The sequence below is a fragment of the Pelobates fuscus genome, chromosome 3, assembly GCF_036172605.1.
Source record: "Pelobates fuscus isolate aPelFus1 chromosome 3, aPelFus1.pri, whole genome shotgun sequence".
Lineage (NCBI taxonomy): Eukaryota > Metazoa > Chordata > Amphibia > Anura > Pelobatidae > Pelobates > Pelobates fuscus.
Window position 1 is genome coordinate 421,895,281 of NC_086319.1, and position 25,218 is coordinate 421,920,498.

A 25,218-nucleotide genomic window follows, 5' to 3' on the forward strand; every position below is an offset into this window, starting at 1 on the left:
AGTAATTTAATACTCGTGGCAGTGATTTAATACTCACTGCAGTAAATTAATACTCACAGCAGTAATTTAATACTCGTGGCGGTAATTTAATACTCGTGGCGGTAATGTAATACTCACTGCAGTAATTTAATACTCGTGGCAGTAATTTAATACTCGTGGCAGTAATTTAATACTCGCTGCAGTAAATTAATACTCACAGCAGTAATTTAATACTCGTGGCAGTAATTTAATACTCACTGCAGTAAATTAATACTCACAGCAGTAATTTAATACTCGTGGCAGTGATTTAATACTCACTGCAGTAAATTAATACTCACAGCAGTAATTTAATACTCGTGGCAGTGATTTAATACTCACTGCAGTAAATTAATACTCACAGCAGTAATTTAATACTCGTGGCGGTAATTTAATACTCGTGGCGGTAATTTAATACTCACTGCAGTAATTTAATACTTGTGGCAGTAATTTAATACTCGTGGCAGTAATTTAATACTCACTGCAGTAAATTAATACTCACAGCAGTAATTTAATACTCGTGGCAGTAATTTAATACTCACTGCAGTAAATTAATACTCACAGCAGTAATTTAATACTCGTGGCAGTGATTTAATACTCACTGCAGTAAATTAATACTCACAGCAGTAATTTAATACTCGTGGCAGTAATTTAATACTCACTGCAGTAAATTAATACTCACAGCAGTAATTTAATACTCGTGGCAGTGATTTAATACTCACTGCAGTAAATTAATACTCACAGCAGTAATTTAATACTCGTGGCAGTGATTTAATACTCACTGCAGTAAATTAATACTCACAGCAGTAATTTAATACTCGTGGCGGTAATTTAATACTCGTGGCGGTAATTTAATACTCACTGCAGTAATTTAATACTTGTGGCAGTAATTTAATACTCGTGGCAGTAATTTAATACTCACTGCAGTAAATTAATACTCACAGCAGTAATTTAATACTCGTGGCAGTAATTTAATACTCACTGCAGTAAATTAATACTCACAGCAGTAATTTAATACTCGTGGCAGTGATTTAATACTCACTGCAGTAAATTAATACTCACAGCAGTAATTTAATACTCGTGGCGGTAATTTAATACTCGTGGCGGTAATGTAATACTCACTGCAGTAATTTAATAATCGTGGCAGTAATTTAATACTCGTGGCAGTAATTTAATACTCACTGCAGTAAATTAATACTCGTGGCAGTGATTTAATACTCACTGCAGTAATTTAATACTCGTGGCAGTAATTTAATACTCGTGGCAGTAATGTAATACTCACTGCAGTTAATTAATACTCACAGCAGTAATTTAATACTCGTGGCAGTGATTTAATACTCACTGCAGTAAATTAATACTCACAGCAGTAATTTAATACTCGTGGCGGTAATTTAATACTCGTGGCGGTGATTTAATACTCGTGGTGGTAAATTAATACTCACAGCAGTAATTTAATACTCGTGGCGGTAATTTAATACTCGTGGCGGTAATTTAATACTCGTGGCGGTAATTTAATACTCACTGCAGTAATTTTATACTCGTGGCGGTAATTTAATACTAACTGCAGTAATTTAATACTCGTGGCGGTAATTTAATACTCACTGCAGTAATTTAATACTCGTGGCGGTAATTTAATATTCACTGCAGTAGTTTAATACTCACAGCAGTAATTTAATACTCATGGCGGTAATTTAATACTCGTGGCGGTAATTTAATACTCACTGCAGTAATTTAATACTCACAGCAGTGATTTAATACTCACATTGCACATGTAATTTTGCCAGGATTTGGTAACTGCTGGTAATTTGTCCTTTCTCCTCCAGTTTGGGGATGACCCTTCCCGTACAGGCTCCTTAAATGTAAATCACATGAGGGCTTATTTATTTAACAGTCAATTCTACAGAGCTGAAAAAAGCAAGTATCATTTAGGCAAAAACAGCTTGAGATTATTTCTCAAGATCAACAATTTAAATCTAAAATATGCAGTTTGGTTTCAACTGAGTGGAGCAGGATGGGTATATCTATCTGTGACAGAGCTCCCGTACTCACCTTGCTTGGACCCTGGAACGCGTCAGCCCCATGAACCGAAGCTTGACTACGGTCTCTCAGGAGCTCTTCCAACCAACCAGGCTGTGTAAAATATCTATCTTCTGCTCCCAGTGATGGTGGCTAACATCACACTATCTATCTATCTATCTATCTATCTATCTGTTAAAGGACATACCAACTAAAGACCTTCCCACCTGTGACAAACTCTTTTTAACCCCTTAAGGACCAAACTTCTGGAATAAAAGGGAATTATGACATGTCACACACGTCATGTGTCCTTAAGGGGTTAAAGGAGGTTGCCATGAGTTTTTGGAAGGGGCCTGTTTGCCAGCCTCCTACCCTGGGACTATGGGCCCTGTGATAACACATGTTCAAAAGTACTGTTTCTGCTCTTGGACTTTTAACTGGAACAGACTCAAACATGTGGCGGCGGCCATCTTAAATTGTCCAGCAGTGTTTTGTCGTTGAGTATATGGAACTGTTTTGGGCATGGGACCATGTGCACGGTGGGGCAAAAATAAGACTTCCAGGAAATTCCTGAACCCCTGAACCGATCTGGGTGATTTTTGGATATGTTGTTCACCCATATCGGGGCTATCAGGATGTAACGTTTGTGGGGATATGTTGTATTTGGGGGTGCTTTTTGGGGTATGTAAAAATGTATGTTTTTTCTGCTTTGAGTTAATTGAGTAAGTCCATTGTCTTCGTTAACTGTATCACAGGCAGAGATTGTGTACACTGTATGGGAGTGTCTGAATGTAAACCTCTGTTTTTATTGGCTAGTATGTTTTGTATTCTGTGCCCAACTAGGTTCACCTGGACGTCACCTTCGCTGTAAAACTTGTATAAAAAAGACCAGTGTGTGCCATTAAACTCTCTGTTCTACTTCACCCTCAATCTAGAGTCCTGTCTCTTATTGGGGGAATCTGCTACAAGGGATTGCTATGCTCTTCATACTACCTTGAATAATCACTAAGCTCTTGTAAGAGCTTGTTCCTGTTCCTGCTTCACTCTCTGGGGAAAGAGAGGTTCACCCACTGGAATCTGGAGCCTTGTCGTAGGTCCAGGGTGGGTAGGAAACGGCAAGACTCCAACCAAGCTGCGGCGGTTCGTGGGGTCTGCAGTGCTTATGGTGTCAAGTGGAGTGCTTGGAGCCCTCGGGAAGCACTAGGAGCATCCATCAACGGAGGTACCCAGTCGGGGTGCCAGGTGATCCGTTACACCACCCTACACTGTAATCTTTAGAAGACCAAGAGACCTACCCACCCCCTCCCTGTAATCTTTAGAACACCCAGAGACAGTGGCGGATCTACCGTGGTCGCAGGGGTCACAGCTGCGACCGGCCCGTCACTCCAGGGGGCCCGGCCGCCCTGCCAACCCCTGCAAACGGTTGCCTGACGGCATTGTAATGCTGCCCGGGCCGCTTTTGAAGAGGCCCTTTGGGTGGCCCATGCTCTTGGGGCCACCTGATGGCAATTCATTTCCTCTTAAAGCATTGCAGTGCTGACCGAGCCCCAGGAAATTCATTGCCATCGGGTTGCCCCAAGAGCATGGGGGTGACGTGAGTAATGACGTGAGAGCACTGGGAGGAAGCCGTCACTTCCTCCCAGCTAACAGAGTCGCGCAGGAGGAGAGCGTCGGGGAGGAGAGGAGGGAGCCAGAGTGCCAGAGGCAGCCACCCCAGGGAAGTCACCCTCCAGCACCTAAAGTTAGGAAACAGGAGGGTGACTAAAGTTTTTAATGCATGCACCGAAAACTAACGCTGTTATATACTTTTTATTCCCTTCTTACCCGAAAGATGATCGGTCGTTGCCTTATTCTTTCTGGAGCTGTTTTGGGGCACCACCTCGTGGCCGACTGGTCAAAATGTCACTCGAATTGTGTTCACGAACCATCAAAGGGATCCGAGTGATATTTTGTCAAAATGTGAGCTCAGATCCCAGCTATTTGGTTATGACTTTCGTGGGGTTCTGAAATATTAAAATGTGTTTTTGGGGTGTTATTGAAATTATTGTAGATTTTTCTGTACCTGAGAGATAAAGAAATTATAGAGTTTTTCTCACGCAATTATCTCTCAGGCACAGAGGATCTTCGGAGGGAAACCCCTGTAATGTTGTGTGAGAGACCCCATGTAAAGGTCAGTGCATAACAGCCATGTGTAGTCAAATAAAGCTCAGTTGACTCCCAGAACTGTGTGTCGTCCAGTTACTGGGGGAATTTGTCTTGGATATTTTACTGCTTCTTCAGCTACAAGCATTGTAACGGAACTCCCCGTACTCCGACCGAGTACCTTCCGTTGATGAATGCTTCCTAGCTTGTGCCAAGGACCACAAGCACCGCACCAGACACCACAACCACTGCAGACTCCACAACCGCCGTAGCTTAACTGGAGCCGCGCCGTCTTCTGTCCACCCTGGATCAGCTTCTGTTCTCCTGGACCGTGTGGGGAAGACCTCTCCTCCAGGAGAGCGTATCAGGAACAAGCTCTTAAAAGACCTGAGTGATTAAAGCTCAGGGGAGTATACAGAGCATAGTAATCCCCAGTGTGATTATAGCAGCTCCCTCCAATAACGAGACAAGGCTACGTATTGAGGGTCAAGAAGATCTGTTTTACTTGGCACCAAAGGGCCTTCTTTTATGCAGATTTTCCCTACATAGAACCACCCACAGGGTTTTACAGAACAACCAATAACACACATACATTACAGAAAACACTCCCAGCAATTATACACAAAACCCTCCCCTCTGCCTGTGATATAATTATGGTACACAATGGGTTAACATAATCATCACAAGCAGGAAAAATACAGTTTTTATATATGTACTATAACTTTAAAAATATACGTCCAATCTTTATAAAAATTACATATTCAGAATAAGCAAAAATCAGACAAATCCATCCAGTAGATAAAAAGTTAGCTGGGAGTTCTCTGTTTTTAATTTTTTTTTTTTATTGTGATTTGTATTATTATTATTATTTATATCTATTTCTATTTTCATTCGGCAATTCATCTATTATTGTATTTATTGTTCATATACAATGTTATTGTATTTACACACAACATATAATATGCAAAATGCTTTTATCTGATGTTTTATTAGTTGCATAAAAAGTCACATTAATCAATTAGTAGGACATGTATATAAAGCACTACCGAAGCAATGGTTCTCCATCCGTCTCTGAAGAAGTAGGGGTTCACCTACTAAACGCGTAAGACTATTGGACACACATCAGGATACAGACCCAGCATCCGTACATCATTTGAAGCCAGTACTCCTACAGGACCTGTCGGTTTTTTCTTTGCTGAATCGGAGCCGCCTACAGCACACGCTCCTCCGGAGTGAGGCTCCCGCAGGGACGCGTGCTGTATGAACACGCTGTCCTCACTGGCGGTATTATCACAAGCGGCAAGACATTTAATCTACATCCATCCGAGTACAATCCGAAGGTCTCTGAATAATTCTGACTTCAATATTGACTGGTAACATCTGTATGAATTTCTCCTGATGCATATTTTTTAACAATACCTATTTTTTCATATATTTTATTCTTTGTCTAAGAAACTGTATTTTTTTTTGTTCCCATCCAGTTTCAGAACCATTGCTTTTTAGTACTGCTGTTACATTGTAACAATGTTTAGCTTACAGTTCCACATACTGTATCGCTATTATATCCCCATTGTGCTTTTTAGTACTGCTGTTACATTGTAACAATGTTTAGCTTACAGTTCCACATACTGTATCGCTATTATATTCCCATTGTGCTTTTTAGTACTGTTGTTACATTGTAACAATGTTTAGCTTACAGTTCCACATACTGTATCGCTATTATATCCCCATTGTGCTTTTTAGTACTGCTGTTACATTGTAACAATGTTTAGCTTACAGTTCCATATACTGTATCGCTATTATATTCCCATTGTGCTTTTTAGTACTGCTGTTACATTGTAACAATGTTTAGCTTACAGTTCCACATACTGTATCGCTATTATATCCCCATTGTGCTTTTTAGTACTGCTGTTACATTGTAACAATGTTTAGCTTACAGTTCCACATACTGTATCGCTATTATATCCCCATTGTGCTTTTTAGTACTGCTGTTACATTGTAACAATGTTTAGCTTACAGTTCCACATACTGTATCGCTATTATATTCCCATTGTGCTTTTTAGTACTGCTGTTATATTGTAACAATGTTTAGCTTACAGTTCCACATACTGTATCGCTATTATATTCCCATTGTGCTTTTTAGTACTGCTGTTACATTGTAACAATGTTTAGCTTACATTTCCACATACTGTATCGCTATTATATCCCCATTGTGCTTTTTAGTACTGCTGTTATATTGTAACAATGTTTAGCTTACATTTCCACATACTGTATCGCTATTATATTCCCATTGTGCTTTTTAGTACTGCTGTTACATTGTAACAATGTTTAGCTTACAGTTCCACATACTGTATCGCTATTATATCCCCATTGTGCTTTTTAGTACTGCTGTTACATTGTAACAATGTTTAGCTTACATTTGCACATACTGTATCGCTATTATATCCCCATTGTGCTTTTTAGTACTGCTGTTATATTGTAACAATGTTTAGCTTACAGTTCCACATACTGTATCGCTATTATATTCCCATTGTGCTTTTTAGTACTGCTGTTACATTGTAACAATGTTTAGCTTACAGTTCCACATACTGTATCGCTATTATATTCCCATTGTGCTTTTTAGTACTGCTGTTACATTGTAACAATGTTTAGCTTACAGTTCCACATACTGTATCGCTATTATATTCCCATTGTGCTTTTTAGTACTGCTGTTACATTGTAACAATGTTTAGCTTACAGTTCCACATACTGTATCGCTATTATATTCCCATTGTGCTTTTTAGTACTGCTGTTACATTGTAACAATGTTTAGCTTACAGTTCCACATACTGTATCGCTATTATATCCCCATTGTGCTTTTTAGTACTGCTGTTATATTGTAACAATGTTTAGCTTACAGTTCCACATACTGTATCGCTATTATATCCCCATTGTGCTTTTTAGTACTGCTGTTACATTGTAACAATGTTTAGCTTACATTTCCACATACTGTATCGCTATTATATCCCCATTGTGCTTTTTAGTACTGCTGTTATATTGTAACAATGTTTAGCTTACATTTCCATATACTGTATCGCTATTATATTCCCATTGTGCTTTTTAGTACTGCTGTTACATTGTAACAATGTTTAGCTTACAGTTCCACATACTGTATCGCTATTCTATCCCCATTGTGCTTTTTAGTACTGCTGTTATATTGTAACAATGTTTAGCTTACAGTTCCACATACTGTATCGCTATTATATCCTCATTGTGCTTTTTAGTACTGCTGTTACATTGTAACAATGTTTAGCTTACAGTTCCACATACTGTATCGCTATTATATTCCCATTGTGCTTTTTAGTACTGCTGTTACATTGTAACAATGTTTAGCTTACAGTTCCACATACTGTATCGCTATTATATTCCCATTGTGCTTTTTAGTACTGCTGTTACATTGTAACAATGTTTAGCTTACATTTCCACATACTGTATCGCTATTATATCCCCATTGTGCTTTTTAGTACTGCTGTTACATTGTAACAATGTTTAGCTTACATTTCCACATACTGTATCGCTATTATATTCCCATTGTGCTTTTTAGTACTGCTGTTACATTGTAACAATGTTTAGCTTACAGTTCCACATACTGTATCGCTATTATATTCCCATTGTGCTTTTTAGTACTGCTGTTATATTGTAACAATGTTTAGCTTACATTTCCACATACTGTATCGCTATTATATTCCCATTGTGTACTTTTTCCATCTGTATCTTTGTAAGACACAGAGTATACTGTTTAGTACAAGTGCCAGCCATTCTGTTTCATAGCAGTAATAGAGGCACCTGCACTGCACAGTTTTGCTTCGGACACAAACTTATCCTTTTTTTTTTTTTTTCATCCATTCACTTATTCATTTATTCATTCATTTTATGTATTATATGTCTATAAGCTATTTATCTTGCTTTTACCTTTTATAAACATCAGTTCCCTCTTAACCCCTTAAGACCGGAGGGCGTACTATTACGTCCTTTTTAAAGTGTCTCTAAACGCCACAGGGCGTAATAGTACGCCCTCCGTTTTTTTGTTACTTACCCGGTCGCCGGCGATCGCGGTTGGGGGGACTCCCAGGGAGCCCCCCGCGGCACCTCCATCCTCTTCAGCCCTCCCGGGCCATGTGAGAGTGAGGTCCTCGCGAAGACCTCACAATCACATGGCCGGGATAGCTGGCTGGTGCATTGCCAGCAGGGGGACTAACTGTAATGACAGTTAGTCCCCCTGCTGGCTGGAAATCAAATTAAAATACGTGTAAAATTAAAATAAGTGTAAAAATATATATATATACTTAGATCATATATATATATTATATATATGATCTAAGTATATATATACACATATACACACACACACACATACACTGTCTAGGTGTATTTTAATATTAATATATATATAATTATATATATATATTAATATCAAATTACACGTAGACTGATACTGATTAAATATATATACAATTATTGTTATATATATATTTATATATAATATAAAAAAATATGTAAATACGTAAAAAAATAAAATAAAAAAATAATTACAAATAAAATATTAAAAAATATATAGATGTGTTTTATTTCGTTCTAACTGTATTGTGATATTAATATATATATATCAAAATACACGTAGAACGAAATAATATATATATCTATATACATAAATATATACGTATATATCACTATATATATACCTATATATAAATAAAAATATTTAAAAGAAATTTATATATATATATATATATATATATATATATATACACATATATTAATTCTACACATATATTTATGTAATATTTTTACATAATTAGGTATCCTAATTAAGTACAATTAGCGGGACCTGCCTGACCACCCATGCCGAAAGTAAAGGGAATTTAATTTGCTAGCACTATATTTAACCCTATAACTTTCCAAGACACCATAAAACCTGTACATGGGGGGTACTGTTTTACTCGGGAGACTTCGCTGAACACAAATATTAGTGTTTCAAAACAGTAAAATGTATTACAACGATGATATCGCCAGTAAAAGTGAAGTTTTTTGCATTTTTCACGCACAAACAGCACTTACACGGACGATATTATTGCTGCAATACTTTTTACTGTTTTGAAACACAAATATTTGTGTTCAGCGAAGTCTCCCGAGTACAACAGTACCCCTCATGTACAGGTTTTATGGTGCTTTCAAAAATTACAGCGTCAAATATAAGGCTTGTGTTTCATTTTTTTCACATTAAAATTCGCCAGATTGCTTACGTTGCCTTTATGACCCTATGGTAGCCCAAGAATAAAAATTACCCCTATGATGGCATACTATTTGCAATAGTAGACAACCCAAGGTATTGCAAATGGGGAATGTCCAGTCTTTTTTAGTAGCCACTTAGTCACAAACACTGGCCAAAATTGGCGTTTTTTGCATTTTTCACACACAAACAAATACTAACGCTAACTTTGGCCAGTGTTTGTGACCAAATGGCTACTAAAAAAGACTGGACATACCCAATTTGCAATACCTTGGGTCGTCTACTATTGCAAATGGTATGCCATTATGGGTGTAAATTTATTTCCTGGGCTACTATACGGTCTCAAAGGCAACGTAACCAATCTGGCGAATTTCAATTTCAAATGTAACGTGCTATATTTGACCCTGTAACTTCCCAAAACACCATAAAACCTGTACATAGGGGGTACTGTTTTACACATGAGACATCGCTGAATACAAATATGTGTATTTTATTGCAGTAAAAGCAAACAGTATTATGACATTGACAGTTAAAATGTCATGTAGAACTAAAAAAATAAAAAAAATCTTATTTTCTCCCATGTTTTTCATATTAAATTATGTTTCATAGCTAAATATTTGATATTAAATGAAAGCCCTGTTTCCCCTGAATAAAATGATATATAATAAGGGGGGGTGCATTTAATATGAAAGAGGTGAATTTCGGTTGGACAGACATATAGCGCAAATGCCAGGTTTTGTTTACGTTTTGTTTCGTTCACAACTTGTACATTTGGCTGCGGTCTTAAGGGGTTAAAGGCACAGTACCATTGCACACCTACTCACTTTCATATCCAGATATTCACCCTATCTCAGCTCCTGGTATCTGCACACACTATCGGTGTTTATCCACTGTCTGTATGTGTGTCTGTGTATCCGCATGTGTGTCAGTGTTTGTATCTGTAGAAGTGTCATTCTGTGTGTCTGTGTACTAGCATGTGTGTCCGTGTATGTATCTGTATTATACAAATGGAGGGGCGGGGGGAAATGTGTGGGGGCAATTTTTACACCGGAGCCCTGCGGACCCAGAGACCTGCCCACTCCCTCCCTGTAACAACCCGAGACCCGCAACCCCCTTTTATCCTTAGAATACCAAAATACCTGCCCACCCTCCCCCTGTAATCTCTAGAACACTCCAAGACCTGCCCACCCCTTTCCTGTAAGGTCTAGCACCCAGAGACCACTGACAAACCTCCCAACATTGGAAGGACTGTACAAAATTGGAACTGTTGGAAGACCTGCACTGAGACCAGCCCATACCAGAGCAGGACAAACCATAAGGCGTCTTTTAGGTAACCTAGCGCCCACGACTTAAAATTGAGCCCCCTTCACCATTTCTATGTAAAACCTGAAGGGAGGTCAATCTGATAACCTGCCTTCGCTGGCCTATCGTATCTCATGACAATTGCAGGATCCTTGCTGATATCTTTCCCCCCCCCCGACCAGGTTATGCCTAGATCATCCCGAGATCTGTCCCTCCACTCCCCGGTTACCTTTGATGCAATCATGTACGGGGGAATTATATCCACTCCCATCTCCTGGAATAACTCCCGGCACTGCATGGTGATAAAATCCCCGGCCAGAGGGGACTTAACTATCCCTGAAACATAGAAATACCTCTATTAGGACCATGGGACTGCTCTCCGTGTAGTGTCTGTAATAGGAGGTAGAAAGAGCAATATGTATTAGTAAGCAGTGTGCTGGCTCTGTATTAGGAGGAAGTTCTAGCTCATTGTACTGTGAGGTGATCAGAGCTCTCTGTATTAGGAGGCAGTGTACAGGGAGTGCAGAATTATTAGGCAAGTTGTATTTTTGAGGATTCATTTTATTATTGAACAACAACCATGTTCTCAATGAACCCAAAAAACTCATTAATATCAAAGCTGAATATTTTTGGAAGTAGTTTTTAGTTTGTTTTTAGTTTTAGTTATTTTAGGGGGATATCTGTGTGTGCAGGTGACTATTACTGTGCATAATTATTAGGCAACTTAACAAAAAACAAATATATACCCATTTCAATTATTTATTTTTACCAGTGAAACCAATATAACATCTCAACATTCACAAATATACATTTCTGACATTCGAAAACATAACAAAAACAAATCAGTGACCAATATAGCCACCTTTCTTTGCAAGGACACTCAAAAGCCTGCCATCCATGGATTCTGTCAGTGTTTTGATCTGTTCACCATCAACATTGCGTGCAGAAGCAACCATAGCCTCCCAGACACTGTTCAGAGAGGTGTACTGTTTTCCCTCCTTGTAAATCTCACATTTGATGATGGACCACAGGTTCTCAATGGGGTTCAGATCAGGTGAACAAGGAGGCCATGTTATTAGATTTTCTTCTTTTATACCCTTTCTTGCCAGCCACGCTGTGGAGTACTTGGACGCGTGTGATGGAGCATTGTCCTGCATGAAAATCATGTTTTTCTTGAAGGATGAAGACTTCTTCCTGTACCACTGCTTGAAGAAGGTGTCTTCCAGAAACTGGCAGTAGGACTGGGAGTTGAGCTTGACTCCATCCTCAACCCGAAAAGGCCCCACAAGCTCATCTTTGATGATACCAGCCCAAACCAGTACTCCACCTCCACCTTGCTGGCGTCTGAGTCGAGCTGGAGCTCTCTGCCCTTTACCAATCCAGCCACAGGCCCATCCATCTGGCCCATCAAGACTCACTCTCATTTCATCAGTCCATAAAACCTTAGAAAAATCAGTCTTGAGATATTTCTTGGCCCAGTCTTGACGTTTCAGCTTGTGTGTCTTGTTCAGTGGTGGTCGTCTTTCAGCCTTTCTTACCTTGGCCATGTCTCTGAGTATTGCACACCTTGTGCTCTTGGGCACTCCAGTGATGTTGCAGCTCTGAAATATGGCCAAACTGGTGGCAAGTGGCATCTTGGCAGCTGCACGCTTGACTTTTCTCAGTTCATGGGCAGTTATTTTGCGCCTTGGTTTCTCCACACGCTTCTTGCGACCCTGTTGACTATTTTGAATGAAACGCTTGATTGTTCGATGATCACGCTTCAGAAGCTTTGCAATTTTAAGAGTGCTGCATCCCTCTGCAAGATATCTCACTATTTTTGACTTTTCTGAGCCTGTCAAGTCCTTCTTTTGACCCATTTTGCCAAAGGAAAGGAAGTTGCCTAATAATTATGCACACCTGATATAGGGTGTTGATGTCATTAGACCACACCCCTTCTCATTACAGAGATGCACATCACCTAATATGCTTAATTGGTAGTAGGCTTTTGAGCCTATACAGCTTGGAGTAAGACAACATGCATAAAGAGGATGATGTGGTCAAAATACTAATTTGCCTAATAATTCTGCACTCCCTGTAGTGTCTGTGTAATAAGCAGTTGAAAGAGCTACAGTTGCAAGAAAAAGTATGTGAACCCTTTGGAATGATATGGATTTCTGCACAAATTGGTCATAAAATGTGATCTGATCATCATCTAAGTCACAACAATAGACAATCACAGTCTGCTTAAACTAATAACACACAAAGAATGAAATGTTGCCATGTTTTTATTGAACACACCATGTAAACATTCACAGTGCAGGTGGAAAAAGTATGTGAACCCTTGGATTTAATAACTGGTTGAACCTCCTTTGGCAGCAATAACTTCAACCAAACGTTTCCTGTAGTTGCAGATCAAAAGTGCACAACGGTCAGGAGTAATTATTGACCATTCCTCTTTACAGAACTGTTTCAGTTCAGCAATATTCTTGGGATGTCTGGTGTGAATCGCTTTCTTGAGGTCAGGCCACAGCATCTCAATCGGGTTGAGGTCAGGACTCTGACTGGGCCACTTCAGAAGGCGTATTTTCTTCTGTTTAAGCCATTCTGTTGTTGATTTACTTCTATGCTTTGGGTCATTGTCCTGTTGCAACACCCATCTTCTGTTGAGCTTCAGCTGGTAGACAGATGGCCTTAAGTTCTCCTGCAAAATGTCTTGATAACCTTTGGAATTCATTTTTCCTTCGATGATAGCAATCCGTCCAGGCCCTGACGCAGCAAAGCAGCCCCAAACCATGATGCCCCCACCACCATACTTCACAGTTGGGATGAGGTTTTGATGTTGGTGTGCTGTGCCTCTTTTTCACCACACATAGTGTTGTGTGTTTCTTCCAAACAACTCAACTTTGGTTTCATCTGTCCACAGAATATTTTGCCAGTACTGCTGTGGAACATCCAGGTGCTCTTGTGCAAACTGTAAACGTGCAGCAATGTTTTGTTTGGACAGCAGTGGCTTCCTCTGTGGTATCCTCCCATGAAATCCATTCTTGTTTAGTGTTTTACGTATTGTAGATTCGCTAACAGGGATGTTAGCATTTGCCAGTGACTTTTGTAAGTCTTTAGCTGACACTCTAGGATTCTTCTTCACGTCATCTTTACAGGACGGCCACTCCCAGGGAGAGTAGCAGCAGTGCTGAACTTTCTCCATTTATAGACAATTTGTCTTACCGTGAACTGATGAACAGCAAGGCTTTTGGAGATACTTTTATAACCCTTTCCAGCTTTATGCAAGTCAACAATTCTTAATCGTAGGTCTTCTGAGAGCTCTTTTGTGCGAGGCATCATTCACATCAGGCAATGCTTCTTGTGAAAAGCAAACCCAGAACTGGTGTGTTTTTTATAGGGCAGGGCAGCTGTAACCAACACCTCCAATCTCATCTCATTGATTGGACTCCAGTTGGCTGACATCTCACTCCAATTAGCTCTTGGAGATATCATTAGTCTAGGGGTTGACATACTTTTTACACCTGCACTGTGAATGTTTACATGGTGTGTTCAATAAAAACATGTCAACATTTCATTATTTGTGTGTTATTAGTTTAAGCAGACTGTGATTGTCTATTGTTGTGACTTAGATGATGATCAGATCACATTTTATGACCAATTTGTGCAGAAATCCATATCATTCCAAAGGGTTCACATATTTTTTCTTGCAACTGTATATGTATTAGTAGGCAGTGTGCTGGCTGTATATTAGGAGGAAGTTCTAGCGCCTTGTACTGTGAGGAAGTCAGAGCTCTCTGTATTGGGAGGTCAGAGCTCTCTGTATTGCGAGGTCAGAGCTCTCTTTATTAGGAGGATGTTCTAGCGCCTTGTACTGTGAGACAGTCAGAGCTCTCTATATTAGGACAGTGTAGTGTCTGTAATAAGAGGTAGAAAGAGCAATGTATTAGTAAGCAGTGTGCTGGCTGTATATTAGGAGGAAGTTTTAGCTCCTTGTACTGTGAGGCGGTCAGAGTTCTCTGTATTAGGAGGTCAGAGCTCTCTGTATTACGAGGCTGTGTAGTGTTTGTGTAATCAGAGGTAGAAAGAGCAATATGTATTAGGAGAGGTCACTCACCTTGCTGAAGGACATAGCCGTCGTGCACAGGGAGGGCAGTAGTGTGTGTCGCCCCACTGTCTAATACCAGGCCTGTGGATCGCCCATTAGCAAAACTGTAAAGAGCACAGGTTAAGGAAGTGCCTGTTCATTGCTATCCCACAATGCTGCGCTAACATTACCACTTACATTACAACTTCTGAAATTACTAATCCTGACATTACTACCCCTGATATAAGTTCCCCTGATGTTTCTGCACCTGACATTTCTACCCTGATGTTTCTGCCCCTGACGTTAATACCCCTGATGTTACAGGCTTTCACATTACTAACCCAGATGTTTTTGCCTGTGACATTAATACTGTGACGAAACGCTGGTACACAGTCACTTTGACACCGGGCATAGGGGAAAGGGCAAATACCGGGACTGGGGGTGCCACGTGGAGAGATTGTCACATAGATACAGAGATTGTTACATAGATTAGAGATGTTATACAGGTTGTCACATAGATATAAAGACTGTCACATAGACACAGATACTATAATATAGCAGAAATGTGAAACTGCACTCAGACCCATTTGAAATGTATCTAGGTGCACCAGACCAGTCCTAGTACCAGGAACCAAATATTTGTTGAGGAAAAATAGAAGAAAAGTCCAGGCACTCTCAGGATACAAAAAGGCAAATTTATTGAACCCACTGCAACGTTTCGACCTACACGGTCTTTGTCAAGCCCCTGACATTATTACCCCTCCCTGATATTTCTGCCCCAAGCTTGAAAAAGACCGTGTAGGTCGAAACGTTGCAGTGGGTTCAATAAATTTGCCTTTTTGTATCCTGAGAGTGCCTGGACATCTCTTCTATTTTAGATACAGAGACTGTCACATAGACACTGGGGTGTCACACAGAGATTGTCACATAGAGAGACTGTGTGGCCATGTGGGTGGGGGCTGGGACTTTCCCCTTTTGTGACTAAGGGAGCTGAGTCACCTATTGTTGACTGTATGTTAATCGCTTTACCTAAGGTATAATGTTTTACTGTGTATGCAAAGTAGGTGTTCTGGGATGGTGTGTCTTATTGGGTTTTAACGGGCTTCGTGTGATTGGCTGTTTGTCTAGGCCCAGTATGATTGGCTGCCCTCCCAAACCCTTCTGTGTTTACTAATGAGTTTACTTGTGTACAAATACCTGGGTGTGTCTAATAAAAGTTAGCTCCTGTTCTACCCTCAAGCTGTGTGTGTCTGCTGTTCTTGGGGGAGGGGTGTTAGCTGACGGGATCTTCGTGAACGGGCTGACATCTGTGGTTTGGTGGTGGGAAGAAGCTGTTCGGACGGGTGTGCTCAATCGGGGCACAGGGGACCCGTCACAAATACCCCTGATGTTTCTGCCCCTGACATTAATACCCCTCCCTGATGTTTCTGCCCCTGACATTAATACCCCTACCTGATGTTTCTGCCCCTGACATTAATACCCCTCCCTGATGTTTCTGCCCCTGACATTATTACCCCTCCCTGATGTTTCTGCCCCAGACATTATTACCCCTCCCTGATGTTTCTGCCCCTGACATTAATACCCCTACCTGATGTTTCTGCCCCTGACATTAATACCCCTCCCTGATGTTTCTGCCCCTGACATTAATACCCCTCCCTGATGTTTCTGCCCCTGACATTAATACCCCTCCCTGATGTTTCTGCCCCTGACATTAATACCCCTCCCTGATGTTTCTGCCCCTGACATTAATACCCCTCCCTGATGTTTCTGCCCCTGACATTATTACCCCTCCCTGATGTTTCTGCCCCAGACATTATTACCCCTCCCTGATGTTTCTGCCCCTGACATTAATACCCCTCCCTGATGTTTCTGCCCCTGACATTAATACCCCTCCCTGATGTTTCTGCCCCTGACATTAATACCCCTCCCTGATGTTTCTGCCCCTGACATTAATACCCCTCCCTGATGTTTCTGCCCCTGACATTAATACCCCTCCCTGATGTTTCTGCCCCTGACATTAATACCCCTCCCTGATGTTTCTGCCCCTGACATTAATACCCCTCCCTGATGTTTCTGCCCCTGACATTAATACCCCTCCCTGATGTTTCTGCCCCTGACATTATCACCCCTCCCTGATGTTTCTGCTCCTGACATTAATACCCCTCCCTGATGTTTCTGCCCCTGACATTAATACCCCTCCCTGATGTTTCTGCCCCTGACATTATTACCCCTCCCTGATGTTTCTGCCCCTGACATTATTACCCCTACCTGATGTTTCTGCCCCTGACATTAATACCCCTCCCTGATGTTTCTGCCCCTGACATTAATACCCCTACCTGATGTTTCTGCCCTTGACATTATTACCCCTCCCTGATGTTTCTGCCCCTGACATTATTACCCCTCCCTGATGTTTCTGCCCCTGACATTATTACCCCTCCCTGATGTTTCTGCCCCTGACATTAATACCCCTCCCTGATGTTTCTGCCCCTGACATTATTACCCCTCCCTGATGTTTCTGCCCCTGACATTATTACCCCTACCCGATGTTTCTGCCCCTGACATTAATACCCCTCCCTGATGTTTCTGCCCCTGACATTAATACCCTTACCTGATGTTTCTGCCCTTGACATTATTACCCCTCCCTGATGTTTCTGCCCCTGACATTAATACCCCTCCCTGATGTTTCTGCCCCTGACATTATTACCCCTCCCTGATGTTTCTGCCCCTGACATTAATACCCCTACCTGATGTTTCTGCCCCTGACATTAATACCCCTACCTGATGTTTCTGCCCCTGACATTAATACCCCTCCCTGATGTTTCTGCCCCTGACATTATTACCCCTCCCTGATGTTTCTGCCCCTGACATTAATACCCCTACCTGATGTTTCTGCCCCTGACATTAATACCCCTCCCTGATGTTTCTGCCCCTGACATTAATACCCCTCCTTAATACCCCTCCCTGATGTTTCTGCCCCTGACATTAATACCCCTCCCTGATGTTTCTGCCCCTGACATTATTACCCCTCCCTGATGTTTCTGCCCCTGACATTAATACCCCTACCTGATGTTTCTGCCCCTGACATTAATACCCCTCCCTGATGTTTCTGCCCCTGACATTAATACCCCTCCCTGATGTTTCTGCCCCTGACATTAATACCCCTACCTGATGTTTCTGCCCCTGACATTAATACCCCTCCCTGATGTTTCTGCCCCTGACATTATTACCCCTCCCTGATGTTTCTGCCCCTGACATTAATACCCCTACCTGATGTTTCTGCCCCTGACATTAATACCCCTCCCTGATGTTTCTGCCCCTGACATTATTACCCCTCCCTGATGTTTCTGCCCCTGACATTATTACCCCTCCCTGATGTTTCTGCCCCTGACATTATTACCCCTCCCTGATGTTTCTGCCCCTGACATTATTACCCCTCCTTGATGTTTCTGCCCCTTACATTAATACCCCTCCCTGATGTTTCTGCCCCTGACATTATTACCCCTCCCTGATGTTTCTGCCCCTGACATTATTACCCCTCCCTGATGTTTCTACCCCTGACATTATTACCCCTCCCTGATGTTTCTGCCCCTGACATTAATACCCCTCCCTGATGTTTCTGCCCCAGACATTATTACTTCTCCCTGATGTTTCTGCCCCAGACATTATTACTTCTCCCTGATGTTTCTGCCCCTGACATTAATACCCCTCCCTGATGTTTCTGCCCCTGACATTAATACCCCTACCTGATGTTTCTGCCCCTGACATTATTACTTCTCCCTGATGTTTCTGACATTATTACCCCTTACTTTGCAAACACTGACGTTACTGGCCCTGAATGAATGTCCCTTACCACCCACAGTCTGCCCCCACTGGAGGTGTGGCTAAGGCACAGATTACACACTTCCCTGTAGCCATAACAATGTATACAAGCAATGGGCGCTGTGATAGGCTGAAAGCAGTCAGATGACACTCTCAGCCAATCACGACCCGCCATTGCTGCTCAGACTAATACTTCCTCATTACTCCAAGCAGTACAGAGGGGATGGACTGCTGGGGACTCTCATTTAGTTTTAAAACATTAAAGGGACTCTCCAGGGCCAGGAAAACAAACCGTTTTCCTGGCACTGCAGGTCCCCTCTCCCTCCCACCTCCCATCCCATGTTTCTGAAGGGGTTAAAACCCATTAAATGACATACCTGTATCCAGCGCCCCTCGTCGCTGGTTCAGGGTCCGCCCACGCTTCTCCCCCGCCAACGTCATCCGGCGAGGGAGACCTGATGCGCATGCGCGACCGCCGGCGGGGAAAAAATGCTTTCAATGCTTTCCTATGGGGATTTCAGCGACGCTGGAGGTCCTCACATAGCGTGAGGACGTCCAGCGACGCTATAATCACTTGAATTAGATGAAGCAGTTACAGTGCCTATAGTGCCCCTTTAACCACTCACCTGCCAAGTAGACGCAAACATAACTCATCGATTTAGCAGAATGGAAGTAAATTTACCCCAACATTAACCCCTTCTTATTCAGAATCCATCATAATGAGGCTACATTAATCTATTGTGTAGGTTTCTGGTGTCGTCCATATATCTATTGATAAAATAGATTAACAAGTACGTTTGAAAGGATACGCTGTGAGCACGGCTGTCTTACAGAGGAAAAATGCAGGGATATTATAATGTTCAAACATTAACTCTGTCAGCTTCTCACGCTTCGTTCTGGTGTTCCACTAAAAAAGAAAATTAAAACAAGTGAATTTCCACACAGTGACACAGACAGGGGGCGCTATGAGTCTGTCCCTCCCCCTGCAGGGTGACACAGTGACACAGACAGGGGGTGCTATGAGTCAGTCCCTCCCCCTGCAGGGTGACACAGTGACACAGACAGGGGGCGCTAGGAGTCTGTCCCTCCCCCTGCAGGGTGACACAGTGACACAGACAGGGGGCGCTAGGAGTCTGTCCCTCCCCCAGCAGGGTGACACAGTGACACAGACAGGGGGCGCTATGAGTCTGTCCCTCCCCCTGCAGGGTGACACAGTGACACAGACAGGGGGCGCTATAAGTCTGTCCCTCCCCCTGCAGGGTGACACAGTGACACAGACAGGGGGCGCTAGGAGTCTGTCCCTCCCCCTGCAGGGTGACACAGTGACACAGACAGGGGGCGCTATGAGACTGTCTCTCCCCCTGCAGGGTGACACAGTGACACAGACAGGGGGTGCTATGAGTCTGTCCATCCCCCTGCAGGGTGACACAGTGACACAGACAGGGGGTGCTATGAGTCTGTCCATCCCCCTGCAGGGTGACACAGTGACACAGACAGGGGGCGCTATGAGACTGTCTCTCCCCCTGCAGGGTGACACAGTGACACAGACAGGGGGCGCTAGGAGTCTGTCCCTCCCCCTGCAGGGTGACACAGTGACACAGACAGGGGGTGCTATGAGTCTGTCCATCCCCCTGCAGGGTGACACAGTGACACAGACAGGGGGTGCTATGAGTCTGTCCTCCCCCTGCAGGGTGACACAGTGACACAGACAGGGGGCGCTAGGAGTCTGTCCCTCCCCCTGCAGGGTGACACAGTGACACAGATAGGGGGCGCTATGAGTCAGTCCCTCCCCCTGCAGGGTGACACAGTGACACAGACAGGGGGCGCTAGGAGTCTGTCCCTCCCCCTGCAGGGTGACAGTGACACAGACAGGGGGCGCTATGAGTCTGTCCCTCCCCCTGCAGGGTGACACAGGGACACAGACAGGGGGTGCTATGAGTCTGTCCATCCCCCTGCAGGGTGACACAGTGACACAGACAGGGGGCGCTATGAGACTGTCCCTCCCCCTGCAGGGTGACACACTGACACAGACAGGGGGCGCTATGAGTCTGTCCCTCCCCCAGCAGGGTGACACAGTGACACAGACAGGGGGCGCTAGGAGTCTGTCCCTCCCCCAGCAGGGTGACACAGTGACACAGACAGGGGGCGCTAGGAGTCTGTCCCTCCCCCTGCAGGGTGACAGTGACACAGACAGGGGGCGCTAGGAGTCTGTCCCTCCCCCAGCAGGGTGACACAGTGACACAGACAGGGGGCGCTATGAGTCTGTCCCTCCCCCTGCAGGGTGACACAGTGACACAGACAGGGGGCGCTATAAGTCTGTCCCTCCCCCTGCAGGGTGACACAGTGACACAGACAGGGGGCGCTAGGAGTCTGTCCCTCCCCCTGCAGGGTGACACAGTGACACAGACAGGGGGCGCTATGAGACTGTCTCTCCCCCTGCAGGGTGACACAGTGACACAGACAGGGGGTGCTATGAGTCTGTCCATCCCCCTGCAGGGTGACACAGTGACACAGACAGGGGGTGCTATGAGTCTGTCCCTCCCCCTGCAGGGTGACACAGTGACACAGACAGGGGGCGCTATGAGACTGTCTCTCCCCCTGCAGGGTGACACAGTGACACAGACAGGGGGTGCTATGAGTCTGTCCATCCCCCTGCAGGGTGACACAGTGACACAGACAGGGGGTGCTATGAGTCTGTCCTCCCCCTGCAGGGTGACACAGTGACACAGACAGGGGGCGCTATGAGTCTGTCCCTCCCCCTGCAGGGTGACACAGTGACACAGATAGGGGGCGCTATGAGTCAGTCCCTCCCCCTGCAGGGTGACACAGTGACACAGACAGGGGGCGCTAGGAGTCTGTCCCTCCCCCTGCAGGGTGACAGTGACACAGACAGGGGGCGCTATGAGTCTGTCCCTCCCCCTGCAGGGTGACACAGGGACACAGACAGGGGGTGCTATGAGTCTGTCCATCCCCCTGCAGGGTGACACAGTGACACAGACAGGGGGCGCTATGAGACTGTCCCTCCCCCTGCAGGGTGACACACTGACACAGACAGGGGGCGCTATGAGTCTGTCCCTCCCCCAGCAGGGTGACACAGTGACACAGACAGGGGGCGCTAGGAGTCTGTCCCTCCCCCAGCAGGGTGACACAGTGACACAGACAGGGGGCGCTAGGAGTCTGTCCCTCCCCCTGCAGGGTGACAGTGACACAGACAGGGGGCGCTAGGAGTCTGTCCCTCCCCCAGCAGGGTGACACAGTGACACAGACAGGGGGCGCTATGAGTCTGTCCCTCCCCCTGCAGGGTGACACAGTGACACAGACAGGGGGCGCTATAAGTCTGTCCCTCCCCCTGCAGGGTGACACAGTGACACAGACAGGGGGCGCTAGGAGTCTGTCCCTCCCCCTGCAGGGTGACACAGTGACACAGACAGGGGGCGCTATGAGACTGTCTCTCCCCCTGCAGGGTGACACAGTGACACAGACAGGGGGTGCTATGAGTCTGTCCATCCCCCTGCAGGGTGACACAGTGACACAGACAGGGGGTGCTATGAGTCTGTCCATCCCCCTGCAGGGTGACACAGTGACACAGACAGGGGGCGCTATGAGACTGTCTCTCCCCCTGCAGGGTGACACAGTGACACAGACAGGGGGCGCTAGGAGTCTGTCCCTCCCCCTGCAGGGTGACACAGTGACACAGACAGGGGGTGCTATGAGTCTGTCCATCCCCCTGCAGGGTGACACAGTGACACAGACAGGGGGTGCTATGAGTCTGTCCTCCCCCTGCAGGGTGACACAGTGACACAGACAGGGGGCGCTATGAGTCTGTCCTCCCCCTGCAGGGTGACACAGTGACACAGACAGGGGGCGCTATGAGTCTGTCCCTCCCCCTGCAGGGTGACACAATGACACAGACAGGGGGTGCTATGAGTCTGTCCATCCCCCTGCAGGGTGACACAGTGACACAGACAGGGGGCGCTAGGAGTCTGTCCCTCCCCCTGCAGGGTGACACAGTGACACAGACAGGGGGCGCTAGGAGTCTGTCCCTCCCCCTGCAGGGTGACACAGTGACACAGATAGGGGGCGCTATGAGTCTGTCCCTCCCCCTGCAGGGTGACACAATGACACAGACAGGGGGCGCTAGGAGTCTGTCCCTCCCCCTGCAGGGTGACACAGTGACACAGACAGGGGGCGCTATGAGTCTGTCCCTCCCCCTGCAGGGTGACACAGTGACACAGATAGGGGGCGCTATGAGTCAGTCCCTCCCCCTGCAGGGTGACACAGTGACACAGACAAGGGGCGCTATGAGTCTGTCCCTCCCCCTGCAGGGTGACACAGACAGGGGGCGCTATGAGTCTGTCCCTCCCCCTGCAGGGTGACACAGTGACACAGATAGGGGGCGCTATGAGTCTGTCCCTCCCCCTGCAGGGTGACACAGTGACACAGACAGGGGGTGCTATGAGTCTGTCCATCCCCCTGCAGGGTGACACAGTGACACAGACAGGGGGCGCTATGAGTCTGTCCCTCCCCCTGCAGGGTGACACAGTGACACAGATAGGGGGCGCTATGAGTCTGTCCCTCCCCCTGCAGGGTGACACAGTGACACAGACAGGGGGTGCTATGAGTCTGTCCATCCCCCTGCAGGGTGACACAGTGACACAGACAGGGGGCGCTATGAGTCTGTCCCTCCCCTGCAGGGTGACAAAGTGACTCGATTAGGGGGCGCTATGAGTCTGTCCCTCCCCCTGCAGGGTGACACAGTGACACAGACAGGGGGCGCTATGAGTCTGTCCCTCCCCCTGCAGGGTGACACAGACAGGGGGCGCTATGAGTCTGTCCCTCCCCCTGCAGGGTGACACAGTGACACAGACAGGGGACGCTATGAGTCTGTCCCTCCCCCTGCAGGGTGACACAGTGACACAGACAGGGGGCGCTATTAGTCTGTCCCTCCCCCCGCAGGGTGACACAGTGACACAGATAGGGGGCGCTATGAGTCTGTCCCTCGGGCTGCAGGGTGATACTCACTGGTGCTTCTGACATTAGGACAGGGTGCAGGGCTGGGTCTGACTTCAAGTGTCGGTTAAACGTATGATCAAGAATTGCTTGAAATGCATCCCAGTCTTCAACTGTTGAAAGACAGAAAATAGTGGTACTGAAGCTGCTCACTCTGTTTATCCAGTAACTGACAGAGGGCAGGACTGGCACAGACTATATCTAGCATGGAGACTCACAGAGGGCAGGACTGGCACAGACTATATCTAGCATGGAGACTCACAGAGGGCAGGACTGGCGCAGACTATATCTAGCATGGAGACTCACAGAGGGCAGGACTGGCACAGACTATATCTAGCATGGAGACTGACAGAGGGCAGGACTGGCGCAGACTATATCTAGCATGGAGACTCACAGAGGGCAGGACTGGCACAGACTATATCTAGCATGGAGACTGACAGAGGGCAGGACTGGCACAGACTATATCTAGCATGGAGACTCACAGAGGGCAGGACTGGCACAGACTATATCTAGCATGGAGACTCACAGAGGGCATGACTGGCACAGACTATATCTAGCATGGAGACTCACAGAGGGCAGGACTGGCACAGACTATATCTAGCATGGAGACTGACAGAGGGCAGGACTGGCACAGACTATATCTAGCATGGAGACTCACAGAGGGCAGGACTGGCACATACTATATCTAGCATGGAGACTCACAGAGGGCAGGACTGGCACAGACTATACCTAGCATGGAGACTCACAGAGGGCAGGACTGGCACAGACTATACCTAGCATGGAGACTCACAGTGGGCAGGACTGGCACAGACTATATCTAGCATGGAGACTCACAGAGGGCAGGACTGGCACAGACTATATCAAGCATGGAGACTCACAGAGGGCAGGACTGGCACAGACTATACCTAGCATGGAGACTCACAGTGGGCAGGACTGGCACAGACTATATCTAGCATGGAGACTCATGGAGGGCAGGACTGGCACAGACTATATCTGGCATGGAGACTCACAGAGGGCAGGACTGGCACAGACTATATCTAGCATGGAGACTCACAGAGGGCAGGACTGGCACAGACTATATCTAGCATGGAGACTCAAAGAGGGCAGGACTGGCACAGACTATATCTAGCATGGAGACTCACAGAGGGCAGGACTGGCAAATACTATATCTAGCATGGAGACTCACAGAGGGCAGGACTGGCACAGACTATATCTAGCATGGAGACTCACAGAGGGCAGGACTGGCACAGACTATATCTAGCATGGAGACTCACAGAGGGCAGGACTGGCACAGACTATATCTAGCATGGAGACTGACAGAGGGCAGGACTGGCACAGACTATATCTAGCATGGAGACTCACAGAGGGCAGGACTGGCACAGACTACATCTAGCATGGAGACTCACAGAGGGCAGGACTGGCACAGACTATATCTAGCATGGAGACTCACAGAGGGCAGGACTGGCACAGACTATATCTAGCATGGAGACTCACAGAGGGCAGGACTGGCACAGACTATATCTAGCATGGAGACTCACAGAGGGCAGGACTGGCACAGACTATATCTAGCATGGAG

At 45.4% G+C, this 25,218-nt stretch overlaps 1 protein-coding gene across 3 annotated transcripts in view; it reads right to left on the bottom strand.

Annotated features, from left to right (window-relative positions):
- ACTL6B (actin like 6B) overlaps positions 1–25,218 on the bottom strand; it is a 110,675-nt gene that overhangs the window by 41,773 nt on the left and 43,684 nt on the right. For all 3 annotated transcript variants that reach the window (XM_063449798.1, XM_063449799.1, XM_063449800.1), the window contains 5 exons: positions 23,655–23,755; positions 19,442–19,539; positions 14,844–14,938; positions 10,974–11,080; positions 1,778–1,867 (listed from right to left, as the gene is read on the bottom strand). In XM_063449798.1, the coding sequence (XP_063305868.1) occupies positions 1,778–1,867; positions 10,974–11,080; positions 14,844–14,938; positions 19,442–19,539; positions 23,655–23,755 (491 nt within the window). The remainder of the gene's footprint in view (positions 1–1,777; positions 1,868–10,973; positions 11,081–14,843; positions 14,939–19,441; positions 19,540–23,654; positions 23,756–25,218) is intronic.